The following is a 25,684-nucleotide window of genomic DNA, read 5'->3' as shown; positions in this document are numbered from 1 at the left end:
ATAACATGCAACAATTAGGATAGGTAGGGGAAATAGAACAACACAGGATGACATTCAAAAATTAAGGTAGGTATGGGAAACAGAACAACACAGGATGACATGCAACAATTAAGGTAGGTATGGGAAACAGAACAACACAGGATGACCTGTAACAATTAGGATAGGTAGGGGAAATAGAACAACACAGGATGACATCCAAAAATTAAGGTAGGTATGGGAAACAGAACAACACAAGATAACATGCAACAATTAAGGTAGTTAGTGGAAACAGAACAACACAGGATGACATGCAACAATTAGGATAGGTAGGGGAAATAGAACAACACAGGATGACATTCAAAAATTAAGGTAGGTATGGGAAACAGAACAACACATGATGACATGCAACAATTAAGGTAGGTAGTGGAAACAGAACAACACAGGATGACATGCAACAATTAGGATACGTAGGGGAAATAGAACAACACAGGATGACATTAAAAAATTAAGGTAGGTAGTGGAAACAGAACAACACAGTTAGGAAACATGAAATATTTAGGTAGGTATTACAGTTCATGCACATCCTCAAAAACTTTGAAAGTACTGGATTCTGGCTTTGTTCAGTACCTTACAATCTTTGAGAATTAATTTTTATTTTTTAAAGTACTGTCCTTGAAAATCATTTTTGCTCCCTCTAAAATTATTTTGGATCATTTGTTTTGTCATACAGTTACTGGACATTGGCATGAGTAGTTCATCAACAATTCTGCTTTGTTGTTTTGCTGATGTCTGGTGTTTCAGCCTTTTTTCTTTGCACTATCATTCTTTATACATATATTAGACTGTTGTTAAAATGCATACGGTATTATGGCAAAATCTTAAAGAAATATTTTCATGTTGATAGTCTCAAGTTAGTACCTGAAAAGAGCTTTATGAATGTTTGCAAACAATAACCATTTCATATTTTTATTTTCTCATTTTTAGTGTCTGATGGTCAGGCTGGGAAAACATCAGAAGAACAAAAATTTTCCATCAGAATTATTCCAGTCAATAACATGCCTCCACGATTTAGCTCATCAACAATTTCTGTCACGGTATCACAGGGTGGCAGTGTACCTGTTGGCCAAACAGTGCTGGGTCTGTCCGATGCTGATACTCTGCTATCAGATCTTTCCATCACAGTTCTCAGAGAGCCCCGGCATGGTTACTTTGAGAAAAATCAAGATGGGCTTCAAGCTGTTGTTAGAACAGGTATTGAAATAATATTGTTCAATTTATTGTTGCAAACATATTATGTTTTGTCAATATTAGGCAAGACTATCGAGCTTTTATGAACAAATATTGTACTCATGTGCAATAATAATAATATTGATATTGTATATGTATATTTTAGCCCAACATGTGGATATATGTCTCTGATTGATCTCATATAAGTTGTAGCACAGTGTAGAATAGAATTTTTATTCAACATGTTATTCTAGATGAAATCACTTTTTTGTTCTTTTTAAAGATGCATTGCCATATATACTAATTTATAAGTTGAGTCCATCTACACAGACCTAGATCTGCCATTGCATAATGCACCAGTAGATCTGGGTCAGTGCAGTTTTTTTAATGAGTTATCAGTATAATAAACAAGATAGACCCTGATTTGCTGGTGCATTATTTGACAGGAGATCTGGGTTTTTTATTGTTTGCATTTGGATTCATCTTATAAACAAGTGTATATGGTAGATGTGGTTGATCTTACATTATTGTTTTATATTAATGAAATATATTTCAGGATATATCATGTCACTAGCTGCTTGAAGTGAATTGTGACTCGCATTATTGTAGTAATGGTCATGACCATTAGGAACATTTTGTTATGCTACATATATTGTCAATATTTGGTATAGTAATAATTAAAATAAGCACAAAACATGTTCTAAAGTCAGCTTTGTTTAAGTAATTTTGAGCTGTACTGGTCATTGACCAGAAGTGCTTAATGGATGGTGTGTCATCCATTTTCTGATGTCTGTCCATCCATTAGCACAAATTTGTTATTGCTACTTCTAAATTACTTAGGGGATTGCCATGAAAATTTACATACATGTTTGTACTATGGTCTTGTTGGTCCCGTGGTCTAGTTGGACTAAATGATGCTAGTGACGCTTGGACAGTCATCATGATGTGACCACAGTGACCATCTTGAAACTATTGTTATCTCTACTGCAGCTCCCAATAGGAAGGTCATGTCAGCATGAAATTTTTCACTTCAAGATTTCTTGTGAAATCAAGTTGGTCCTAAATGAAAATGGTGCCAATCTGACATCCAAACTGGCCACCATAGCAGCCATCTTGAAAATCTTGCTATAACTACTCCTTCTAAATAGAAAGTCAGGTTGACCTGGGGTTTCTATGAGAAGACTAATTATGATGTCCAGTTGGTCCTGAAATAAATGGTGCCAGTCTGAACTCAAATATGGCTGTAATTGCTACTCCTTCAGAATTTATGGTCATATCAAAATGGGGTTTACACTAAAAGACTCGTGATATCTTCTTGGTCCTAAATGAAATTGAGGCCTTGTAGCATGATACATCCAATATGGCTGCTACTACAAACATAATGAAAATCTTGTCACTAATTCTCCAGAATGGATTGCCATTTCAACATGTTGTTTTCACCAAGAGTCTTCTAATGGTGTCTAGTCTGTTCTGAATGAAAATTGTGCTGATCTTACCTCCTGTATGACTGCCACAGCAGCAAATTGTGGAATCTTGTTGTTTAAGAATATTGGAAATGGTTTCATCACAGAGCAATTAAAAAGAAGAAATGATCTAATTAATTTCTGGAAATTCTTTTTTGGACAGTAGAGCACCAGTCCCTTCAAGGGACTCTTGTTAACTTTGCAAATTCTGTAGGATGCAACTTATTATACCTTGTAGAACTGTAAAGTGTCCCAACAGATGTCACATTCATTTTTTGCATTATGAGAAATATGTACAGCAGCACCTTGAGATCTGTATGACTACTCTTATATCCCTTGACTTCTTTTGCTGTGTAGGCTATCAATATACAAGTGCCTAAGTCAGACAGTTCAAATTGCTATAAATAGAAAACCTGTAACCTAAATGATTCCTTTTGTATAGGCCTGCCTGTAACATAGTAGTGAGGTATATGTTTAGTTCAGTATCAATTGTAAACATTTTGTCTTTCTTGTACACATCTGTTATTGATAGCTGGTTAAAGAGTAAACTCTGATTGAAAAATAATTATGTAATTATAAAGATCCATTAATTATTTTTCATGTAATTTTCAATTTTTTTTATTTGCTTTGAAATTTTGAGAGAACTCTTTAACCATCAAGTCAGTGAAGCTGTGTGACCAACCATTTTCTATTGCTGTGAATTGTTGCAGTTTAAACATTTTGTACCTGTAGAGTTAAATATAGTTTTATATTGATGCGAAAAGTAATAGAATATATAAAGAAAGGAAATATTCTAAATATCACCATTTACTTAAATTTACAACAAGCTTTTACTTTATGACAGTAAAATTGATATATCTAATTCTGTTTTTAGGTGACTCATTTTCTTTTGAGGAGCTAGAGCAGAATGTGTTTCGGTACAGCAATCATAAATCAGACTCTTCACAGCTTGACATGATGCAATTTAGCGTGAATGATGGAGTCCACCAGGTGACAGCCATGCTTCATATAACCATTGTGAGGGTAGATAGGTCTGCCCCCACCATGCTGGCTTCAGCAAGCTGTCGACTTCCTGTTCTTGAGGGTAAATTTCTGTTGAAATATATTTTGTTTCAGATTATTAGCTCACCTGGTCAAGTGAGCTTATGATATAGCCATGTGACCAGCATCTATGATCAAACTTGGAATATAGGCACATATAATCAGTCTCCTTGATGGGTTTGAATATGCTTATAAATGAGGTAGTCTTGCATCTGATTGGATGACCTTGTTACCATCTTGGTTGTTAAAACCCCCCAAAATGATATTGAGTATTTGCCAGTTTAAAAAGTTCAACAAATTCTCTTGGTTTTTAGAGTAATTTCATTGAAGTTAGAGCCTCCTGTTGTGGCCATATACATCACCGTGTACAGATGGTTCAACAGCTGGAGAAACCTCATAGCACCATCTTGAGCCACTTACCAGAACAAGCCTACATTTTTACTGCCATACTCTAATCTTTGAACTACATTGAAACCTCTGTAAAAAAAAAAAATTATCTTTTCAGATTATATTTCCACACTGAAAGCCTTGTAAAATCCTAAATTTGAAAACCCATTAATATCCCAGATTGAACAGAAACATAATTTGCTTATTCAGTCTCGAAAAGGTATTCTTCACTGTTGGCTGCCATGTTGCATTGGTATTAAAGGTAATGGACAAAGCAGCCAATGCTACCCTGCAGTTACCCACTTCTGAATGGAAGATTCCATATTCTGACTTCAAATATTATATAAACACTCCAAACAAGCTTTGTAACATGAAACCCGTCATTGGAGAGTATAATCCTTCCTATACAGCAGATGACAGATGAGGTGGTATTGTGCTGACACACGACTAATGCATACCTCCTGAAGGATGAACCTCAACCAGAGTATGACTGCTCTGGTGGCCTAATGGTTAGAGCATCCACCTCGGATGTGGGAGGTTGTATGTTCAAACATATCTGTGGTATAATACCCCAGTGCTAGACTTCACTATAGGTTGCCACACTCTAGACATTGTAGTGATATGACTGAATTTGTTTTAAAGCTACATTAAAAACTCAAAAAAACACACACACACACACAGACACAAACACACTCAGCCATAGTGCATACCCTGTCAAAGTCCAGTGACAGAAGAGCACATTCATGTCAAGTCTATTGACTTCACCCTGTGAGACAGAAATTTTCTTATGATTCTAGTTAAGGATTCCTATGGTGATGTACTACCTGAGAAAATCTTGGACCTTTTGATGGAATGTGGTTTATATAATATATTTTGACTCAATATTTAAAGATTTTATTTTGTTGCCTTTATTTTTAGCTCTACTGGTTATATACCAGAAGAACTTAATGGCATATTCTGTAGACCATTGCTAGTTGTCCAATGTCGATTTGTTTGTTATCACTACTCCTTCTGAACTTCTTGGAGAATAAAATGAAATGTGTTATATATATATATATATATATATATATATATATATATATATATATATATATATATATATATATATATATATATATGTTCATCCCATCATCTAGTTGCTCTTAAATGAAAATGGTGCTGCTCAGCCATTCAGTATGGTTGGCATGACAGCCATCTTGAAAATCTTGTTGTCACTACCCCTGCTGAATGGATGGTGATATAACCATGGGGCTTTCACTATATGACTTTTTATGAAGTTTACATGGTCATGAAAATAGTGCCAATGTGAGTTCCAAGATGGCCACTATGGCAGTCATCTTGAAAAACTTGTTATCACTACTCCTTAATGGATGGTCATATCAGCATAGGGTTTTCACTAGAAGACTTCTTATGATGTCTAGTTCATCCCAAATGAAAATGTTGACAATCTGATTTCCAATATGGCCAACAATGCATTTTTAAATTCTTGTTATCACCACTCCTCCTACATGGATGACCATTTCAAAATGAGGTTTTCACTAAAAGACTTTTTATAATGTCTAGTTGGTTCTAAAGAAAATGGTGTTGATTTGACATCCATTATGGCCAGCATGGCAACTGTCTTAAAAATATTGTTATCATGAACAGAAAGTCATATTAACAGGGTGTTTTCACTTGTTCTGATGTCCAGTTGTTCTTAAAATGATGCCAATCTGACATCCAATATGGCCACCACAGCAGCCATCCTGTTATTGCTACTCCTCTCTGCTCCTTCTAAATGGATAGCTATGTCAACATGGGTTTTAATTAATAGCATTCTTACTATAACTAGTAGGTCCTAAATAAAATGCTGATAGTCATTGATCCAATATGGCTGAAACAGTGATTGTTTTAGAAATCTTGTTGTCACTAATGCCACAGAATGAATAATCATTGTGACATGGGATTTCTCCGTCATATACATTCCCCAGTCACATAACGTATGGGAATATTAGCCCACTACCTTACAAATCCAGTCCTACTGAAAGACGAAAATTGTCTTATCCTTTCTATTTCAAATAGACAAAGGGTAATAACTCTTGCCCATACCTCCCCATGTCATCACCAGGTGTCACTTTCTAGCTTTGGTTCTGTACAGTGCACCCATTGTACAGTTCATCCTCCAACAATCCAGCCATTTTTGTGTGCATATATGCCCATCCAACATTCCTTATGGATTTATTGTGTGGATTTATCAATCTACTGTAGTTTGTATGCATTATTTTACAATCTCTGCAAATTGTGAATGACTTTGTCACCTTTTAGGACTTCATCTTTTAAGATCCTCATCACACCATGCTATCATTGACCTTAAACAAGGTCATTATGAATTAGCATGCCTTTGACTTTGTTCGCCTACTCTGTCTATTATGGAGTGGCCTAGTGTTTGGAGCATCTGCCTCTGATGCAGGAGGTAGCGGGTTCGAACCCCAAGCAAGTCATGCCAAAGACTTATAAAAATGGTACTAACAGCTGCCTCACTTGGTGCTCAGAATTAAGAGGTTAATGTTAGGACTGGTCAGCCTGGTGTCAGGATAATTTGACAGGGTGGAACATCATGCTACATGTCTGCGGCACGATTCCCCAGTGCTAAACATCACTATAAACTGCCACACTGTGGACATCATAGCGATATGACTGAAAAATTGTTAAAGCTACATTTAAACCCTGAATCACACATGCACACACATGGAGCTCTTATTAGCAAAATTCTAAAGTGCTGCATGGTATTTATGCTTAGACCTAATTTTGGAGAAGGAAATACAGTTGCTCATCTCAAACAGGCAGTGGAGATTGTCAAAAGCCATAATTCCTGGGGTTTCATTCATGGTTGTTTCTAATTCAGAAAGCAAATTACAAGTTGAGGCCCATCTTCGACTTGATTCACCACAACCAATTCATTGCACCTCCAAAGTTCAAGATGGAGACAGTGAGGTCAATCCACATCTCCGTCAGAAAGATAAAGTATGCCATCAGTCCCAACCTGACCAATGCATACTTTCATCCCTATCCATCCTGTATCCCACAAGTTTCTCCATTTTGCTTGCTGCAACACTGTTTATCAATTCACTGTCACTGTTCTTCGCTTTGCCCTCAACATCAGCTCCTGGGATTTTACCCAGATTATGGATTGCATCATCTCCCAGTTCCAGCCAACATAATCTATAATAATGAATGACATCCTCCAGAAAGACATGATAAATTTATCCTACTCTAAGGCTGAAATGATCTCCTTTCTCTTTTAGATTATCTAGGTTTTTTAGTGAACTAGGATAAGTCAGACCTCCATCCATCCTAGAACTCTATCCATCTGGGTAGGGAGATCTTTACCAGCTGGAATCTGGTACTGAATCTTTTGTTCACATAACCAGAATTGTCAAACTCATTGAATCCGTTTCCAACAGGACTTGGATTTCATGTGGGGGTTTTATGTGCCCCTTATAGACAATATTGTTTGCACAGTGGCACTCATTATTAAGTCCCTTCAGTCAAGCAGTCATGATTACACATGAGACTTGATCATTCCTGCATCAATGGAACAATCCATTTTTGCTGACCACAGGAATCCCACTGAGAAGCTGCAGGTGGAAAACATAGTATGTACCAATGCCATTGTGTACAGTTGGGGTGCCCACCTGTTGCTGGACTTCACTACCCTCAGCAGCCTGTGGCAGCCATGGGAATGGCCTTTGCACATCAGCATCCTCAAAATGAAGGCTGGCATCAAACCCTTTTACTTCTGAGAGTATTGACTCTTCAGGAAAATGGTTCTAATTATGTCAGTCATTGTGTTCTATCTCCTCAAACATGGGGCACCAAATCCCCCAACTGTGTTCTGATTTGGCAGTTTCTATGTGGGTGTGACAGTCTTCATATTAATGTACAAATCAGACACATTCCTGGCAGACTCATTGTCATGGCTGACACTCTATCTAGGAGATGTCAAGTCCTTTACACAGAATGGTCTCTCAATCAATCAGTTTTCACTAGAATCTGTGCACTTTGGGGACAGCCAATGATCTACTGTTTTGTAATGAGATGGAATCACAAGTTACCCACCTTTTGTCTCGCCCATACCAGACCCACAAGCTTCAGATGTAGCTGTGTTGTCAATCAGTTGAGAGGGTTTGTGGGCCTTTGCCTACCCTCCCATGGTCCTGATACTGAAAATAATCCAGTAGTTATTGGGTCAGAATCACAAGATGTTTCTGATACCCCTCTCAGAGTGGACAAGCCCTGGGGCACCAATCCAACTGATCTAGTGATAGATCTGCCTAGGAAGAGCCTGGCCAACCTGATTTTCCTTAAACAACCATGGTCATGGGTGTTCCATCCCTACCCAGACCATCTTCTTCCATATGCTTGACTCTTATCCAGACAGCCATGCAAGACAAACAATTTAAATGTTCAATTGTGAAGCAGTCTAGAGGGCAAGAAGTCACTCCACCCTGAAGGCTTACGAGGGCAAGTCACACGTTTTCAGGGACTTGTGCCAAACCAATAACATTGTCCCATTGAGTGACTCAATCCCTTAACTGGATGACTGTTTTCTCTGGTACTTTGAAGAGAAACAGCTGGCTCCCATCACTATCAAAGTCTACTGTTGTATGATATTGGACACATTTCATCATCATTGTTGATATGACATTGGGCATGATAAAGATGTTCAAGATCTTTTAGCTAACTTTGATCTCAATCCACCAAAATCCCTTGTCTTTGTTCCCAAATCAAACCTGTCCTGGGTGTTAATATTGGCTCAATCTAGTAAATTGGAGCCTCCATGCCACACTTCACTAAAGTTTCTATCATACAATACATGTTTCCTGATAGCTTAGCCTCCATTTGCAAGGTAAGTGAGCTACATACCCTTTCTGTTGACAAAAACTATCTTCAATTCAGATCCGATGGATTGGTGGTCCTCTTGACACAACCAGCCTTTGTAGCCAAAAACAGTTTACCATTCATCATTATCAAAGAGTCATCATTTGCTACCTGTCTTTCATAAACAGGTCAAGAGCAGCAATCATGCAAGATCCTGTTTGCTTTCTCAGTTACTATTTGAAATGCACAGACAAGTCATGGCACACACAATTTAATTTTCCTCCCAGTGCAAGCTGGGAAACAGGATATCCCTCTTGCTCTAGATTCATGGATTAAGTGGGTTATATGCTTGATGTACTTGAGGTCTCAAAGACCAGAGTGGCATCGTGAAGATTACAGCTTACAAGATTCAAGCGATCTCAGTGAGCCTCATGTTCAAATGTTGTATTTTGATTTGAGATACACTGTGGAAGCTGTTGGCTGGCATGCAGAGCCAACCTTCTCAAGTTTCTATCTCAGAGATTTTGGCATCACAGAGGATCTGGACATGCTAGTGGCGGTAGCACAGATGGCCAACAGATCCAACTAGATCCAGCAATATAACCTGTTAGCTTCACTGGATCCACAGTGAAATTTTGTAGTTAAGAAGATTTCAACATCAACTTCTTAACTATAGATAAGAGTCACAGGTCAAGAGACCCCAGGCTGTGTTGCTTGTGTAATTAGGAGGATGGGTTATTGTTCACATGCGGAATCCAGCTATTCATCCCCAGAAGGATACCTGAGGTAGAGGTCAGATGCTCAGCATCCCCTCCTCCTGTTACTTATTCTCCTAACATATGTGATTGGGGAATGTATTAATAAGAAAGAGCAGATGTTTAATAAATTATGTTTCTCCGAGAAAACTTACCTAATCACTTTACTTAAAAACTCTCGCAACCACCCCACCTTATGAGCATCCTTGTCAGCATCTTGCTCCACTAAAAACTAGTGATACCTGGTGGTGTGAAGGAGAGGTAATGAGCAAGAGTTACTGCTCATTGTCTATTTGAAATAGACTGGAAAAGATGATCTTTTTAGTAGGGCTGGATTCATGAGGTAGCAGGCTAATTATTCCCTGTCTACTTTAACCTAAATGAAAATGGTGCAAAGCTGACATCCAGTATATGCACCAAAGCAGCTAATTTGAAAATTTTTATTGCTGAAGAATATCAAAGATGTCCTCCACACTTGACAGTTAAAAGCAAGAAATCATTTTATCTTGAATTTCTGGATTTGTTTGTCACCTGATAGAGTGTCAGTATCTTGGAGAGATTTGTTTTTTATTTGATTTGCATTTTGAAGATTTTTATCAAGCTATGAATGTATTATCTTTTATCTCTGTGTTACTTATGTTTATATTCATTTGGAAAGGTTTATGTTTCTGAATTTGTGCAATTCTTTATTTTTACATTTTTGATCATTATTTTTAATTGGCTCTATATCTAGCCATTATTTTGCTAAGTGCAAAGTTTAATGCATACATACATTAATTTTTCCACTTTTTAGGTCATAATTCTGTTTCATAATTTTGATAAATCTTGTAAATATGGGCTTATATGATCAAGATTGCACAAACTTTCAATCAGTGAGCAAGATATATATGTATTAATGAGGTGATCTTGACTATAATTGGCTGATATTGTTATCACTCTACAGACTGTTTTTTTAAAATCCAGTTTGAATAGCTTACTAAATGGACTTAAATCATCAAGATATCAGATGAAATTTATTATGAGCAAGATCTGTATTAATAAAATTCAGCAGTTGGACAGTGTTTTTTCAGACATGCAAGTTGAACAATTTGTATAGTTACATTATAAATGTTTGTTTGGAAGTTTCTGTGTTTCTTTCTGCTACTGATTTGGCTCCAATAAGAACATATTTCTTGTAAAACCATGTCGATGTTTATAAAATTTGCAGATAATTAATTCTAAAAAATTGACATACTTTAAATTCTTAAATATTTTAAAGCAAGTTTTATATTTTTGGTGGAATATTATTTGACAGTTACTAGTATTGCCTTGCTAAGTGACTGGAACATTGTAATTTATTTGCTGTGTCATATATTGTGGATTATGGCATTTCATTTATTCAGTGTCATTACTCATTAATTATTTTCAGTTACTAACTATTAATAAAAAAATACCCCAATATGCTTTTCTTCTGAAACACTTCCAAATGAATTACCTAGAGTTAAAAAAACATGGTCTAATACAAATCCTGTAAACTATTATTTCATTTCATGTGACATGTAAGTCTTTTGACCAGAAAGTAAAGCTTCATCTGTTAACTTAACTTTTAAAGATCTTGGACAACTTTGATTACAGATATTATGCATGTAATTTAAGCTTTTAAAGATCTTGGACGACTTTGATTACAGATACTATGCATGTAATTTAAGCTTTTAAAGATCTTGGACGACTTTGATTACAGATATTATGCATGTAATTTAAACTTTTATTGATGAAACTTTTTTAAATAAGGCTACAGTAAAGTAGGTAATGTCAACATGATATAAAGTTTTGGAGACAGTTTTCATAGGTCATGTTATCAAATTATTGTGTAAACTTACTTAGTCAAATTGTCGACTATTAATTTATGTATGTCAGGTAGGTGATATCAGGCTTGTTTCACTTCTTGGAGGGAGAAATTATATTAATTGGTAAATTTTGCAGTGTACCTAAATTTTACATTCTTTTCATTTTTATCTTACAGAAACGCAGAATTAATGTATATTTCTTTATGCACAACTTATTTTTTTTACTGACATTTACTCATCTAGTCTTTCAATAAAATATTAAACATGTTTACCTTGGCCCATTAATCCATTAAAAAAATTAAATCATCCATTTCTGCTGCAAATGTATCAAAATGTGTACAACAGTAAACATATCCATATATAATATAATATAATATAATATAATATAATATAATATAATATAATATGCTTGACATTTTGTAGAGAAATCAAAATATATACATATTTAATTTAATTTCCTCTTTTTAGTATAAAGTTTATAAATAATGCATCTTAGAGTCAATAAAATACTAACTGATAGTTATTTTGCAATCCCAGACTAATAACTAAGTCAGACAGTACAAGTCATCTTGACTAAGTCTATGCAGTCCCTCTTACTGCCTCTTTCATGTTTTTGAAATTGGAAAGTTGTCAGGAGCTTGTATTTTAAGATTTTGTAAAGGAATCTCTTTTATTGGATATTTCTTATTCTTTACACAACAAACTTAACAATGCTTGAACTAGCATATTCAGATTTCTTTGTTTGTTAGGGGTCAGCTTAACATGTGGCAGTTTTTGCTTTATAAGATTTGTTTCTCTTTACATCAGGAGCAGCAACTGTGATAAAGAAAGAGCACCATGTATTTATTAGAGGTCATATCAATGTGTGGGGTAGCTTTTGCCTTGTACAATGAAAGATCCAAACCTTTTTTTTTCCTCAATGCATCAGGAGAAGTAGCTGTGATAAAGTGAGAGTACCATTAATTTAATAGAGGTAATTTTAATGTGTGGGGTAGCTTTTGCCTTGTACAGTGAAAGATACAAACCTTTTTTTCTCAATGCATCAGGAGAAGTAGCTGTGATAAAGTGAGAGTACCATTCATTTATTAGAGGTCATTTTAATGTGTGGGGTAGCTTTTGCCTTGTACAATCAAATATTCAAACCTTTTTTTCCTTTATGCATCAGGAGAAGTAGCTGTGATAAAGCGAGAGCACCTTGCATTTGTTGACAGCGACAGTGCCGATGATAAAATTACTATCCATCTAAGTCTGCAGCCAACACATGGTCAGGTGACCTACCAGGGTAGAGAACTGAGGATTAATGAAAGATTCACCCAGGCTGATATCAATAATGGTTCTATTAGGTACAAGCTTAGATCTATAACTGTGTGTGAACTTTAGTACAGACTTCATGTATATATTTCAAGTGAACTAATGTTAATCATCATAGTATTTTAAAATTATTACATTCATACAAATTTATTGCATTTTAGCACATTTGAGACATAAAATCTTTTCAAATTAATGATAGACTAAATAATATAGCATCCTTTTTCATAACAAATGTTGATGTCTAATTTTTTGGGAAAGTGTACAGAACTTAAATATGATATGTTGAGAAATAATATTTAGAATATTAGTTTGGAGAAAATTAGTCTTTATGTTGAATTTAATTTTACTTTGCACAAAACAATATATATTTTTAAATTTGGAAAAAAAGTTATTACATAGAATTTGGTTTTCTCTCAAATTTTCAAAATTGTTGACCACTTCGGTGGCCTAGTGGTTAGAGCGTCCGCCTCGGATGCGGGAGGTCGTGGGTTCGATCCCCGGCCGAGTCATACCAGAGACTTACAAAAATGGTACTAACAGCTGCCTCGCTTGGCGCTCAGCTTTAAGAGTTTAGTGTTAGGACTGGTTGGACTGGTGTCAGGATAATGTGACTGGGTGGGACATCATGCTACATGTCTGTGGCATGATGCTCCAGTGCTAGACATCACTATAAACTGTCACACTGCAGACATTGTAGCGATGTGACTGATTTTTTTTAAAGCTACATTACAAATCCAGATCACACACGCACACATGCAGATGTGTGTTAAATAAAAGTTTCATCTTTTTAGGCCCAGTTTTCATGGATTTGTATTCTTTTTTGAGCATGAGTCATTTTGCAATGCACCATTCACTGATAACTTTGTATTCTTTCCAGCTACCATTCTGACAAGGAGATTGGTCAGAAATCTGTAACTGAGATTCTGATATTCAATGTTACAGACAGCAGTAACAATTTGCTTCCTAACCAGGTCTTCACTGTTTTGATAGAGCCAGTTGATAATCAACCCCCTAGGGTCAGAGTGGGGCCCAAAGTGCTTGTGAGTAAAAAGTCAAACCTTAATGTTTACTAAAATGTGGCAGGTTCATTCAGTCTTAACTACTTGTCACAAATGAAGAAATGCAAACTGTGAAGGAATGACCCAGAGTGTGGATATCAGATAATATTTATATTTTTTATAGCTGAGAATGATTTTTATAAATGTTATTTCCAATCTTGCTAATGTTCTGACACCTCAATAAATAATGTTATAGCATTCTGATATGAAATCTAATGACATCTCAATAAATACTATTATAACATTCTGATATTAATCTAATAACACCCCAATAAATACTATTATAGCATTCTGATATGAAATCTAATGACACCTCAATAAATACTATTATAGCATTCTAATATGAAATCTAATGACACCTCAATAAATACTATTATAGCATTCTAATATGAAATCTAATAACACCCCAATAAATACTATTATAGCATTCTGATATGAAATCTAATGCCACCTCAATAAATACTATTATAGCATTCTAATATGAAATCTAATGAGACCTCAATAAACACTATTTTATCATTCTGATATGAAATCTAATGACACCTCAGTAAAGACTAGTATAGCATTCTAATATGAAATCTAATGCCACCTCAATAAATACTATTATAGCATTCTAATATGAAATATAATGACACCTCAATAAAGACTATTATAACATTCTAATATGAAATATAATGACACCCCAACAAACACTGTTATAACATTTTGATACGAAATCTAATGGCACCTCAGTAAATACTATTATAGCATTCTAATATGAAATCTAATGACACCTCAATAAATACTATTACAACATTCCAATATGAAATATAATGACACCCCAACAAACACTGTTATAACATTTTGATATGAAATCTAATGGCACCTCAATAAATACTATTATAGCATTCTAATATGAAATCTAATGACACCTCAGTAAAGACTATTATAACATTCTGATATGAAATCTAATGACACCTCAATAAACACTATTTTATCATTCTGATATGAAATCTAATGACACCTCAATAAAGACTATTATAACATTCTGCTATGAAATCTAATGACACCTCAATAAAGTCAAGTATTATAACATTCTGATATGAAATCTAATGCCACCTCAATAAAGACTATTATAGCATTCTGATATGAAATCTAATGACACCCCAATAAATACTATTATATCATTCTGATATGAAATCTAATGACACCTCAATAAAGACTATTATAACATTCTGATATGAAATCTAATGCCACCTCAATAAATACTATTATATCATTCTGATATGAAATCTAATGCCACCTCAATAAAGACTATTATAGCATTCTGATATGAAATCTAATGACACCCCAATAAATACTATTTTAGCATTCTGATATGAAATAGAATGACACCCCAATAAATACTATTATAGCATTCTGATATGAAATAGAATGACACCCCAATAAATACTATTATAGCATTCTGATATGAAATAGAATGACACCCCAATAAATACTATTATAGCATTCTGATATGAAATAGAATGACACCCCAATAAATACTATTATAGCATTCTGATATGAAATAGAATGACACCCCAATAAATACTATTATAGCATTCTGATATGAAATAGAATGACACCCCAATAAATACTATTATAGCATTCTGATATGAAATAGAATGACACCCCAATAAATACTATCATAGCATTCTGATATGAAATAGAATGACACCCCAATAAATACTATTATAGCATTCTGATATGAAATAGAATGACACCCCAATAAATACTATTATAGCATTCTGATATGAAATAGAATGACACCCCAATAAATACTATTATAGCATTCTGATATGAAATAGAATGACACCCCAATAAATACTATCATAGCGATCTGATATGAAATAGAATGACACCCCAATAAATACTATTATAGCATTCTGAGATGAAATCTAATGACACCCCAGTAAATACTATTATAACATTCTGATATAAAACCTAATCTGTCTTGTTCATGAATGCAAAGCTGATGCCAGGATTTGACCCATTTGAAGAACTAGTAAACTTTATTAATTTAAATCAGAACATAATTGTTCATTTCTGTTTCCAATTCGCAGATAAATATCATTCATATAATAATTGAAATGCTCTAAATATATTATTTTGTTATTGTTTCAGGTGGAGGAAGGTGAAGAGGTAATCTTGACAGGAAGTGACATCATTGTTACAGATGTGGATACACTACAAGACAAAATAATCATTGTCATGGAGACACAACCCAGCTTTGGTGTTGTCAAGGACACTGCACCAGGTAGTTTCTTTTTTCTTTGTCAAAAGCTATACAGATGAAAAATGTATCATAGAAAATGAAAACTTTGTTTTCAATCTTTTAATTCCATATCCACATCTGTTACTGAAGCTGAAGTTGCAAACTGAGAAAATTGAGTTATCCTTAGAAGTACTAAATGAAATACTCCTTTCCATGTTTCCAGTAAAATATTTAGATAACACAAGCTGTTAAAACAATTTTTAAAATGTTGCCAAATATTTTCTGGAATTAAATGTTTTGGATGTTAAGGGTGAGATTGGAAGGTGATTAATTTAATAGAATAAATTAAATAGTGGTGGTTGTGGTGGTGGTTGGGTAATGTAAAGTCTTCTAAGAGTTTTATGTTGACAAACCCCAGCATTTATTTCTGGAACAGCTCTAATATATATTTCAAGCACAGGTTACATGTAAATAGAGTGTATTGATATTCACTGTAGACTGAAGAATAGATGTTTAGGACGCCTGCAAAATAATCATGAAGGAAGGCATTAAACTGTACCTTTTATCAAGGATAATATTTATATTTCCTTTGAAAATAGATTTTGTTTTCATTCTCTACATACAGCTAAAGGATCTCAGATGCTGCAATCCAGACTGGTGAACTCGTTTCCTCATGAGGACCTGTTGACTGGTCATATTGTGTATGAGCAGAATGACCACAAATTCAAAGAACCAGTTGAGGATGGCTTTTTGTTTCATGTTTTTGATGGAACAAATAAGTCACCAACATACAGATTTAATATCACCATTCAGGTAAAAGCATTTCCATATAAAGCAATTCAGTCCTTATAATTGCATAGTTCTTTCTGTCTGGATGAGTTAGACCTACATTTTTAAAGAGATGAAATGTTTTGCATTGAAATTTCCCCACCAGAATTTAGATGTGTAGTAAGTAGTTCATAGAAATGCATTTCATTCAGAAATCAGTCACATAGTCATGAAACTGTCAAAACACTAGACCAGGTCCCACAGCATTAAAACTGTTGGAACACAAGACCAGATTCTGTAGTCATCAGAGCACAAGACCAGGCCCAGATTTCATAGTTACTGTCTGATGAGTACAAGATGACGCTGACAGTCATGAGACAGTCAGAGCACAGAGCACATAGTCACTGAGTACAAGACCAGGTCCAATAGGCATGAGGCACTCAGAGCACAAGACCAAGCCCATGCCCCATAGTCACTGTGAGTACAAGACCAAGCCCCATAGGCATGAGTCAGAGAACAAGACCAGGCCCAGGCCTAGGCCTTGTAGTCACTGTGTGAGTAGAAGACCAGACCCCATAATCATGAAACTGAGTATAAGACCAGGCCTAGGTCCCATAGTTATGAAACTGAGTACAAAGACCAGGCCCATGGTCATGAAATTGAGTACAAGACCAGGCCATGTAGGCATAAAACTGAGTACAAGACCAGGCCACATAGACATAAAACTGTCTGAGTACAAGACCAGGCCCCATGGTCATGAAACTGAGTAAAAGACCAGACCTTAGTCCCATAGTTATGAAATTGTCTGAGTACAAAGACCAAGCCACATGGTCATGAAATTGAGTACAAGACCAGGTCACATAGGCATAAAATTGCCTGAGTACAAGACCAGGCACAATGGTCATGAAAATGTTGAAATACAATAATTTGAACTTGGGCTTGAAACCTCAAAATTATAAAACCATATTCAGATCTCTCTCTCTCTCTCAATACCATTGGGTAAGATGTGCATATAGAGGCAACAAAATTAGATAAGTCCAAAATTACAGTGATTCTTATGCTTCTTAGACTTGGGCCAATGTAGATATGTGAGAAAACTGCCAGTAGCTTCCTGTGGGTCACTGGTTCTGAAAGTTTTTTTTTCTCCAGGTTCTTCCTCCATCAATTATACTGGTTGCCATGTATTATAGTCTTAAACCCCCCAAAACAACTAAAATAACAACAACAACCTTTCTTGGAGGGAAGTTATAGAAGCTCAAATGTTTGGAATTTGGAGCATGAGTTCAATCCTGTGCTCAAACAGTTTTGTTACCAAAGGGTCAGGTTTCTGCAGATAATTATGAATATAACCTGGCAAGTATATTATTATAAAAAGTTTCCTTGTACCTGTCCATCCAGTTCATTTTTTTTTTGTTTAGTCAATTTTTCAGGTGGATATTAAAGGAGGTATTCATGTTCCTTAAACATATTTCTAGTAACTTTGTTGTCCACCATATGAAAGATAATCTCCTTTATGAAACCACCATGTTGTCTACCTTATGAGAGGTCTGCCCTCTTACAGTGTCGACAATTTTGCATACTGTGTCAGAGATCAGCCTTCTTACAAAGTCACCATGTTGTTTACCATGTGAGAAATCAGCTGTCTTATGAACTACCACATGAGAAATCAGCTATCTTTTGAAGCCACCAAAATATCATCTTGTTATCCAGTGCATGAGAGAGAGCAGCCCTCTTATGATGTTGACATGTTGTCCACCATGTAGGAGTCAGCCCTCTTATGAAGTCACCATGTTATCCACTATGTGAGAAATCAGTCCTCTTATGAAGTCACCATGTTATCCATTATGTGAGAGATCAGTCCTCTTATGAAGTCACCATGTTATCCATTATGTGAGAGATCAGCCCTCTTATGAAGTCACCATGTTATCCATTATGTGAGAGATCAGCCCTCTAATGAAGTCACCATGTTATCCACTATGTGAGAGATCAGCCTTCTTATGAAGTCACCATGTTATCCATTATGTGAGAGATCAGCCGTCTAATGAAGTCAACATGTTATCCACTATGTGAGAGACCAGTCCTCTTATGAAGTAACATGTTGTCCACCATATGAGTTAGCCCTTGTTTGAAGTCACCATGTTGTCCAACGTGTAAGAATCAGCCCACATTTGAAGTCACCATGTTCTCCACCATGTAAGAGTTGGCCCTCATTTGAAGCCACCTTTTTGTTTACTATGTTAGAGTCAGCCATCTTATGAAGCCACCTTTTCATGGCAGAAGGGATAACTTAGTTCCATGAACAAATTGTTGGTTTGCATGTAGTCAACTGTGTGAGAGATCTGTCCTTTTCTTGAAGCCACACCGTCATTACAGAAGTGGGGATATAATAAGAATGACAATCTGATTTCATTTTATTTGAGTGGATAAGGTTGCATTGCATATTACGGCTCTCATTGTCCCTTTGACAGTTATTAAAGGACAATGAATTCTTACTCACAAAGTATCAAGTTTTGGGGTCATGGTTCCTGTTACAGAGTATAAGGTTTCATGGTTACTGTCCAGAGTATAAAGTTTCATAGTTACTGTCACAGAGTATAACATTTCATGGTTACAGTCACAGAGTATATAGTTTCATTGTTACTGTCACAGAGTATATAGTTTCATGGTTACTGTCACAGAGTATAAATGTTTCATGGTTACTGTCACAGAGTATAAATGTTTCATGGTTACTGTCACAGAGTATATAGTTTCATGGTTACTGTCACAGAGTATATAGTTTCATGGTTACTGTCACACAGTATATAGTTTCGTGGTTACTGTCACATAGTTAAAAGTTTCATGGTTACTGTCACAGAGCATATAGTTTCATGATTACTGTCACAGAGTGTATAGTTTCAAGGCCACAGTTACAGAGTATAATGTTTTATAGTTACTGTCACAGAGTGTATAGTTTCATGGTTACTGTTACAGAGTATATAGTTTCATGGTCGCTGTCACAGAGTAAAAAGTTTCATGGTTATTGTCACAGAGCATATAATTTCATGGTTACTGTCAAAGAGTGTATAGTTTCATGGTTACTGTCATAGAGTATATAGTTTCATGGTTACTATCAGAGAGTCTAAAGTTTCATGGTTACTGTCACAAAGTATCAAGTTTTGTGGGGGTTGTGGTTGGTGCAAACCACACATTTAACCTACAAACAATGACTCATATTTGAAAATAGAAATGACTTTCTTTGCCATTAATGCAGCAGTGAAATCTCAGTTTTGCAGAAACTTTAAAATGGATTGTAACAAGAAAATAAACTAAAACCAATTCCAAGTACATTCAAACCTCACTAGTAAGACCACTTATTGGAGTTTTGAATAGTGGTCTTATTACTGGGCTGGTCCTAATAATGAAGTTTGTTATGTCTACTTTGGTTCTTTACCTTTTGGGTAATTTTAGCAGTGATCTTTAAACAGTGGTGGTCATTAGGCTAAGTTTGACTCTATTAAAACAGTGATGGTCATTAGGCTAATTTTGACTGTATTAAAACAGTGATGGTCATTAGGCTAGTTTTGACTGTATTATTTTTTGTTTTTCACAGGTTGTAAGTTATTACTTTCTTTCCTTGTTAGGTGATCAATGATGAACCACCACTGATGGTGACAGAGCAAGTGTTTGCACGTGAGGGACGTGCAGTCACGGTGACAAATGCCTCAATTTACATCTTGGACATAGATAGCCATCCTGAGGATTTGACCCTTACTCTAAGGACAGCTCCTATGCATGGTCAGCAGTCTTTCTATTGACTTAATGCAGGAAGTGTCATGTAAACCATTGTACATAAGCGTAGTTATCGGATTCACTATATTAGTTACAGAATTTTACTTTTTACTGATTTCTAAAATTGAATCATGTACATTTTATAGAATACAAGCTTGCAAATTTAGTTTCCTTGCAAAATTAAAATAAACTTCATGATTGCTAAAAAATATTGACGTATAATACACCTAGACACAGCAGCTGGACTTGTTTATTTCTCTATCTCTCACTTTTTTGCAGTTTCTTCTCACAAAATTGTGAACATTTTGAGCTAAGGCTGCACCGTTATATTAGTTGTACTTATACTTCATCTTCAGATGGTAAAGAGTCACAAGTATTGCTAAAGAAAATTCATCCCTTGTCAAGCTTAAAATTTATAAAGTTTTCATTGGCTTGTATTTCATTTTTGTCTGCATACTTCACTGTAATGTATGAATCAAAGATGGTGTATGTAATGTAAGAAATGTTCTTGGACTACTAGACTGGTTATTGCATAAAATAAAGTATGTCACTATTTTATAGGATCCTATGTCAAGTTCTTTAATAAAATGGATGTGTATTTTCTATATGTAGGACATTTGAGGAGGAAAGACTTCATAGATCAAAATATACCTGATGCAACTTTACTGACTAAAGGTTCCACTTTCACATACAGGGTAAGCGTGCACAACCTTCCATGTCATGTCTATGTTCATCTAGTGACTTAAACTCAATTAAGGAACTTTTTGATGTTCCACCTGAGAAAATCATGGAGTTCTTGAATTAATACAGCTTATTTATAGCAATTTATGACCCTTTGAGGGGGTTGGGTTGACTTTTTTTACCTTTAGTTTTCATTTCATATACATCATACAGAATTTTAACAGCTTACCTTTTATCATTGGTACATCATGATTACATTTATTTGGCAAATTTTATTTCCTAAAATGGTTTCAATTTGGGGTTTTTTAACATTTAGAACTTCACTTTTAATCAGAGAGTATTCTGCTGATGTGTTAAACCCCAGTCATGGACATATAAATTGCATGGCCAAACCTACAGTAGCAAATATACACATTGGAGTCTACAGCATTGTTGTCCTTGCCAGTAACATGAGATTTTGTGATTAGGTTTTGAAAATTGAATAATCGCAGCAAGACATAGGGATCCATTAAAAAAAAAAGTCTAGACGAAATTAGGTCTGGATCGAATAATTTTGGTAAGCTATGTTTCATTTCATACCCTATGGGGCACCAGTACTGTTTGCATATAATAAATTTGGTTGGAACCAAACCACCATGATGGATAACACACCTACACAAGTGCTACAGCAAGCCCTTTAGAAACAGAATCCGGCCTGAACCAAATTTTGGGTAGGATTCCAGGATAGTCTGGACTAAATTGACTGTGACTTACCAATCTGTTTACATATAAAATTTTTGGATGGTACCTAAGAACAGACCAAATTTAGGTCTAGCTTTCTTCTGATATGTAAGGGTGGGGTTGGCATAGTTACTTGTTGGACTCTTGCCTTAGGAAAGATGTTGTGTCTTTTTATCACACAGTGTTCACAATGACTAGCATTAGACATCAAATCAAAACTTTTATATCACACTGTCACATATCATTTAGCAGCACAACATAAAAATAACAAAATGTCATTTAATAACATGAAGTCCATAAAAAGTTATACCACACTGTCACATTACACTTAGCAATACAAAATGGAAGCATCATTCATTAACGAAAACATCCATCACATTGTTTTGAGCAGCAACACAGCATAGGACCATCATTTAATAACATCAAGTCCATGAAATTTACTAGCATAAAGTCCATAACATTTAGTAACATCATTAGCATGTAATAACATGAAGTCCATAACACTTGTAACATAGAGAAGTCCTTATGATTTAGTAATATAAAGTTCATAGCATATCATAACATAAAGTCCTTTACATTGTACAATAAAAAGAATCTGAAATGCTTGTTTATTATAAATGAAATTTATGATACTATGTCAATGAATAATTCACTGGTTGCAAAAAGATCTTGGAATATAAACGCCTCATGCAACTTATGATTTCGTACCTAATACATGTAAACAGTTTTATAAAACCCTCAGTCTTTGGTATTTGCTCTTAATACATGTAGTTTCTGGACATACACATACACTAAATGCAAATATATGTATGCAAAATATGTATACAATTTACCTTTTACATCTACATGTACAACTTATCTTTTATATATACATGTCCAATTTATCTTTTATATCCACATACCTTTGATAACTGTATGCACAATTTACCTTTCAAACCCACTTATAAGTAAATATAATCCAGTTATCCATACTTGCTATTGGATTCAGATTTTAAAAAGAGTCAAATTAGTATACTGTATCATTGTAATTAAGTATGTGGTTGTGTTCATGTGAACTTGTTACTCTAGTGAAACATGTAAATGTAAATATATCAATTTAAATCACAGCAGTCATAATACATATATTTTTGTAGTATATTTCATTGAATGGGGTAATGTACTTTCCACCTGGTAGGATATTCTGAACGAGCTGATAGTGTACGAACATGACAACAGTGAGGTAACAACAGATTCCTTTACCCTCCATGTGACTGACTCAGATTTTGAGGACACCAAAACTGTCAGTGTTATCATCGGCATGGTCAATGATGAGACTCCAAGAGTGATGATCAACAGGGGACTCAGGGTCCAGGCAGGTTGGTCATTCAGGCTATTCAGTTGGTCATTATTGCCCGTCAGATACTGTGAATTAACTAAGTTTCATGGGGTACCAATTTGTTTTTAATTTTGGGGTTTCTACATGCTGTGGATGTAAAGACCCAACGTACAATGATTCTTCATTGAAAACAATAAGATGCCTTCCATGAACCAATAATTTAAAGAGATATTTGAGTACCTGGAGTTAAATTTATGTGTGATATGATTTATACACAATCGGAATATTGCATCTGTCCTCATTCGTTTAGCTGTTAAAGAGGTATTAGAGACAGCCCTTGGGAAGATGAAATTGTGAATTATCTTTGTTCTATAATTGGGATCACTACATCTCGGTTATTCCGACTAGAAGAAACTAATTCAGAAGAATATTAAATCAAAATGGAATCTTCATTTTATGACCAAGTTAGCATCGCTGCAGTATTTTTACTCTGGACACCATATATTCCATATTTGTAATAATTCTAAATAGGACAAAAATGATCTGGATGCCAAGATTTTTAATAAAAAAACCTGTACTCAAAAAGAGATGATTAAATATTCAATCCTTACCAGTTATCATAATTATAAGGTGGATTACCTGAAGGTGTTATCGATAGGCATCAATATAAAACAGCTGACTTGCTCCACAACTCATTATCATGCAGATCCCAAAACAAAGTGAACTTTGAGCTTATTAAATGTAATGATGAAGGAAAACCATCCTTTCAGCTTGAGAAAATTGGCAGAATTAATGAATGACATTTATAACTTCTTCTTGTACTCCCAATATTATTTTAATAGCTTACAATTTTCCCCATGGTAAGCTCATTATTGATGCACTTGGTTCAGTCTTTATACCTATGATTGGAGTTCTTATAACTGTCTTCTTCAATTGAATTCCTGAACCAGTCTAAGTGATTTGGATTCATTACATATATAGGGCAATGATCACAATATTTAGAGTTTTCAAGCCTTTTTGAAGACAATATGGATTATCTTTTAGATTTTTGGAGACAACCTTTGTGTTATGAATAAATATCAATGTTAACTGGGTCATGTTCATAGACAATGTTTCCACCCAGATTTGTCACAAACATCACAACATGTAGACATTGAACAGACTGTCATAGTTTTACAAACAACATGTAGACATTGAACAGACTGTCATAGTTTTACAAACAACATGTACGCAGTGAACAGACTGTCATAGTTTTACAAACAACATGTAGACATTGAACAGACTGTCATAGTTTTACAAAAAAAAAGAAAACAAACACAAGAAAGATAACAAGAATTCTTTATTTGTAAAAGAACATTGAATCATTATCATGTGTATGTTTGGCAAGCAAGGATGAAGTGAAACCTGGATTACCTACTTAGGTATTGTTCTTGCTGGTCTCATCAATACACAATAATGACAATAAAAAATAAGATAATAATTTCCAGACAATATTCAGGAAAATTGTACAAATTTGAATAGCTCACAATTTATCTGGACTGACAAAAAGTATTATTTGACTAGTGTCTGATATAGTGTGTGTGTGTGTGTGTGTGTTTGCACATACATACAAGCATTATTATCTATATTTATTCATATATATATTGGTATGGCTTGTACATGTTATTTGTTATATGAATGCTACCATGTGCATATCTCATATCTTCAATGTCATCATTTTTAACTAACCTCTTGATCATATATCACAATATGTTTTAGAAATCTTAGAAGTTAAGGCAACATCCAACGCAGTGCTGGGATTAAAATCTGCTAGGGATATGAATAATTGGCTTTTCCGAGAGCATGTATTTAGGATGTTGAAAAGTAAGGTCACCTTAAATTAAAAAATGGGATCCATGCTGCCATTTGCCATTGCATTATAAGTGGAATCATGTTATAACGAATCATGTTATAATGGGTTTTACCTGTATGTCCATAAAAATGAAAATGACATATATCAAGATATAGACAACAAATTCCTTTTTATGTATACCTTGGTAATTTAAACATTCATATGAACTTACAGGCTCTGTGACAGCTATAAAGTCCCAGGATTTGAAGTCTACTGATCTGGATTCAGATGATGCCAAACTTCTCTATACTATTACCCAGGATCCCCCAGTCGGGATTTTGGAGTTACACAGGAATGGGTCACTGGTTAAGCTGTCTAGAACTGGCCGATATAAAACCTTCACACAAACAGATATCAACAATGGTAAGTTATTCAAGAATGGGTCTCTGGTTGACACTGTC

At 34.9% G+C, this 25,684-nt stretch overlaps 1 protein-coding gene across 1 annotated transcript in view; it reads left to right on the top strand.

The window, feature by feature from the left end:
- LOC149803322 (extracellular matrix organizing protein FRAS1-like) overlaps window positions 1-25,684 on the top strand; it is a 307,035-nt gene that overhangs the window by 223,821 nt on the left and 57,530 nt on the right. Inside the window, exons 28-37 of the mRNA XM_089953030.1 lie at window positions 964-1,230; window positions 3,544-3,753; window positions 12,704-12,881; window positions 13,727-13,883; window positions 16,050-16,182; window positions 16,766-16,953; window positions 20,529-20,682; window positions 21,289-21,371; window positions 23,252-23,432; window positions 25,458-25,646. Coding sequence (XP_089809156.1) covers window positions 964-1,230; window positions 3,544-3,753; window positions 12,704-12,881; window positions 13,727-13,883; window positions 16,050-16,182; window positions 16,766-16,953; window positions 20,529-20,682; window positions 21,289-21,371; window positions 23,252-23,432; window positions 25,458-25,646 — 1,740 coding nt within the window. The remainder of the gene's footprint in view (window positions 1-963; window positions 1,231-3,543; window positions 3,754-12,703; window positions 12,882-13,726; window positions 13,884-16,049; window positions 16,183-16,765; window positions 16,954-20,528; window positions 20,683-21,288; window positions 21,372-23,251; window positions 23,433-25,457; window positions 25,647-25,684) is intronic.

The sequence above is a fragment of the Sinohyriopsis cumingii genome, chromosome 3 (assembly GCF_028554795.1).
Source record: "Sinohyriopsis cumingii isolate HCF-2022 chromosome 3, ASM2855479v2, whole genome shotgun sequence".
In the NCBI taxonomy this organism is placed as follows: Eukaryota; Metazoa; Mollusca; class Bivalvia; order Unionida; family Unionidae; genus Sinohyriopsis; species Sinohyriopsis cumingii.
The sequence above is the reverse complement of the archived record's forward strand: the minus strand, read 5'-3'. Positions and strand labels throughout refer to the sequence as shown.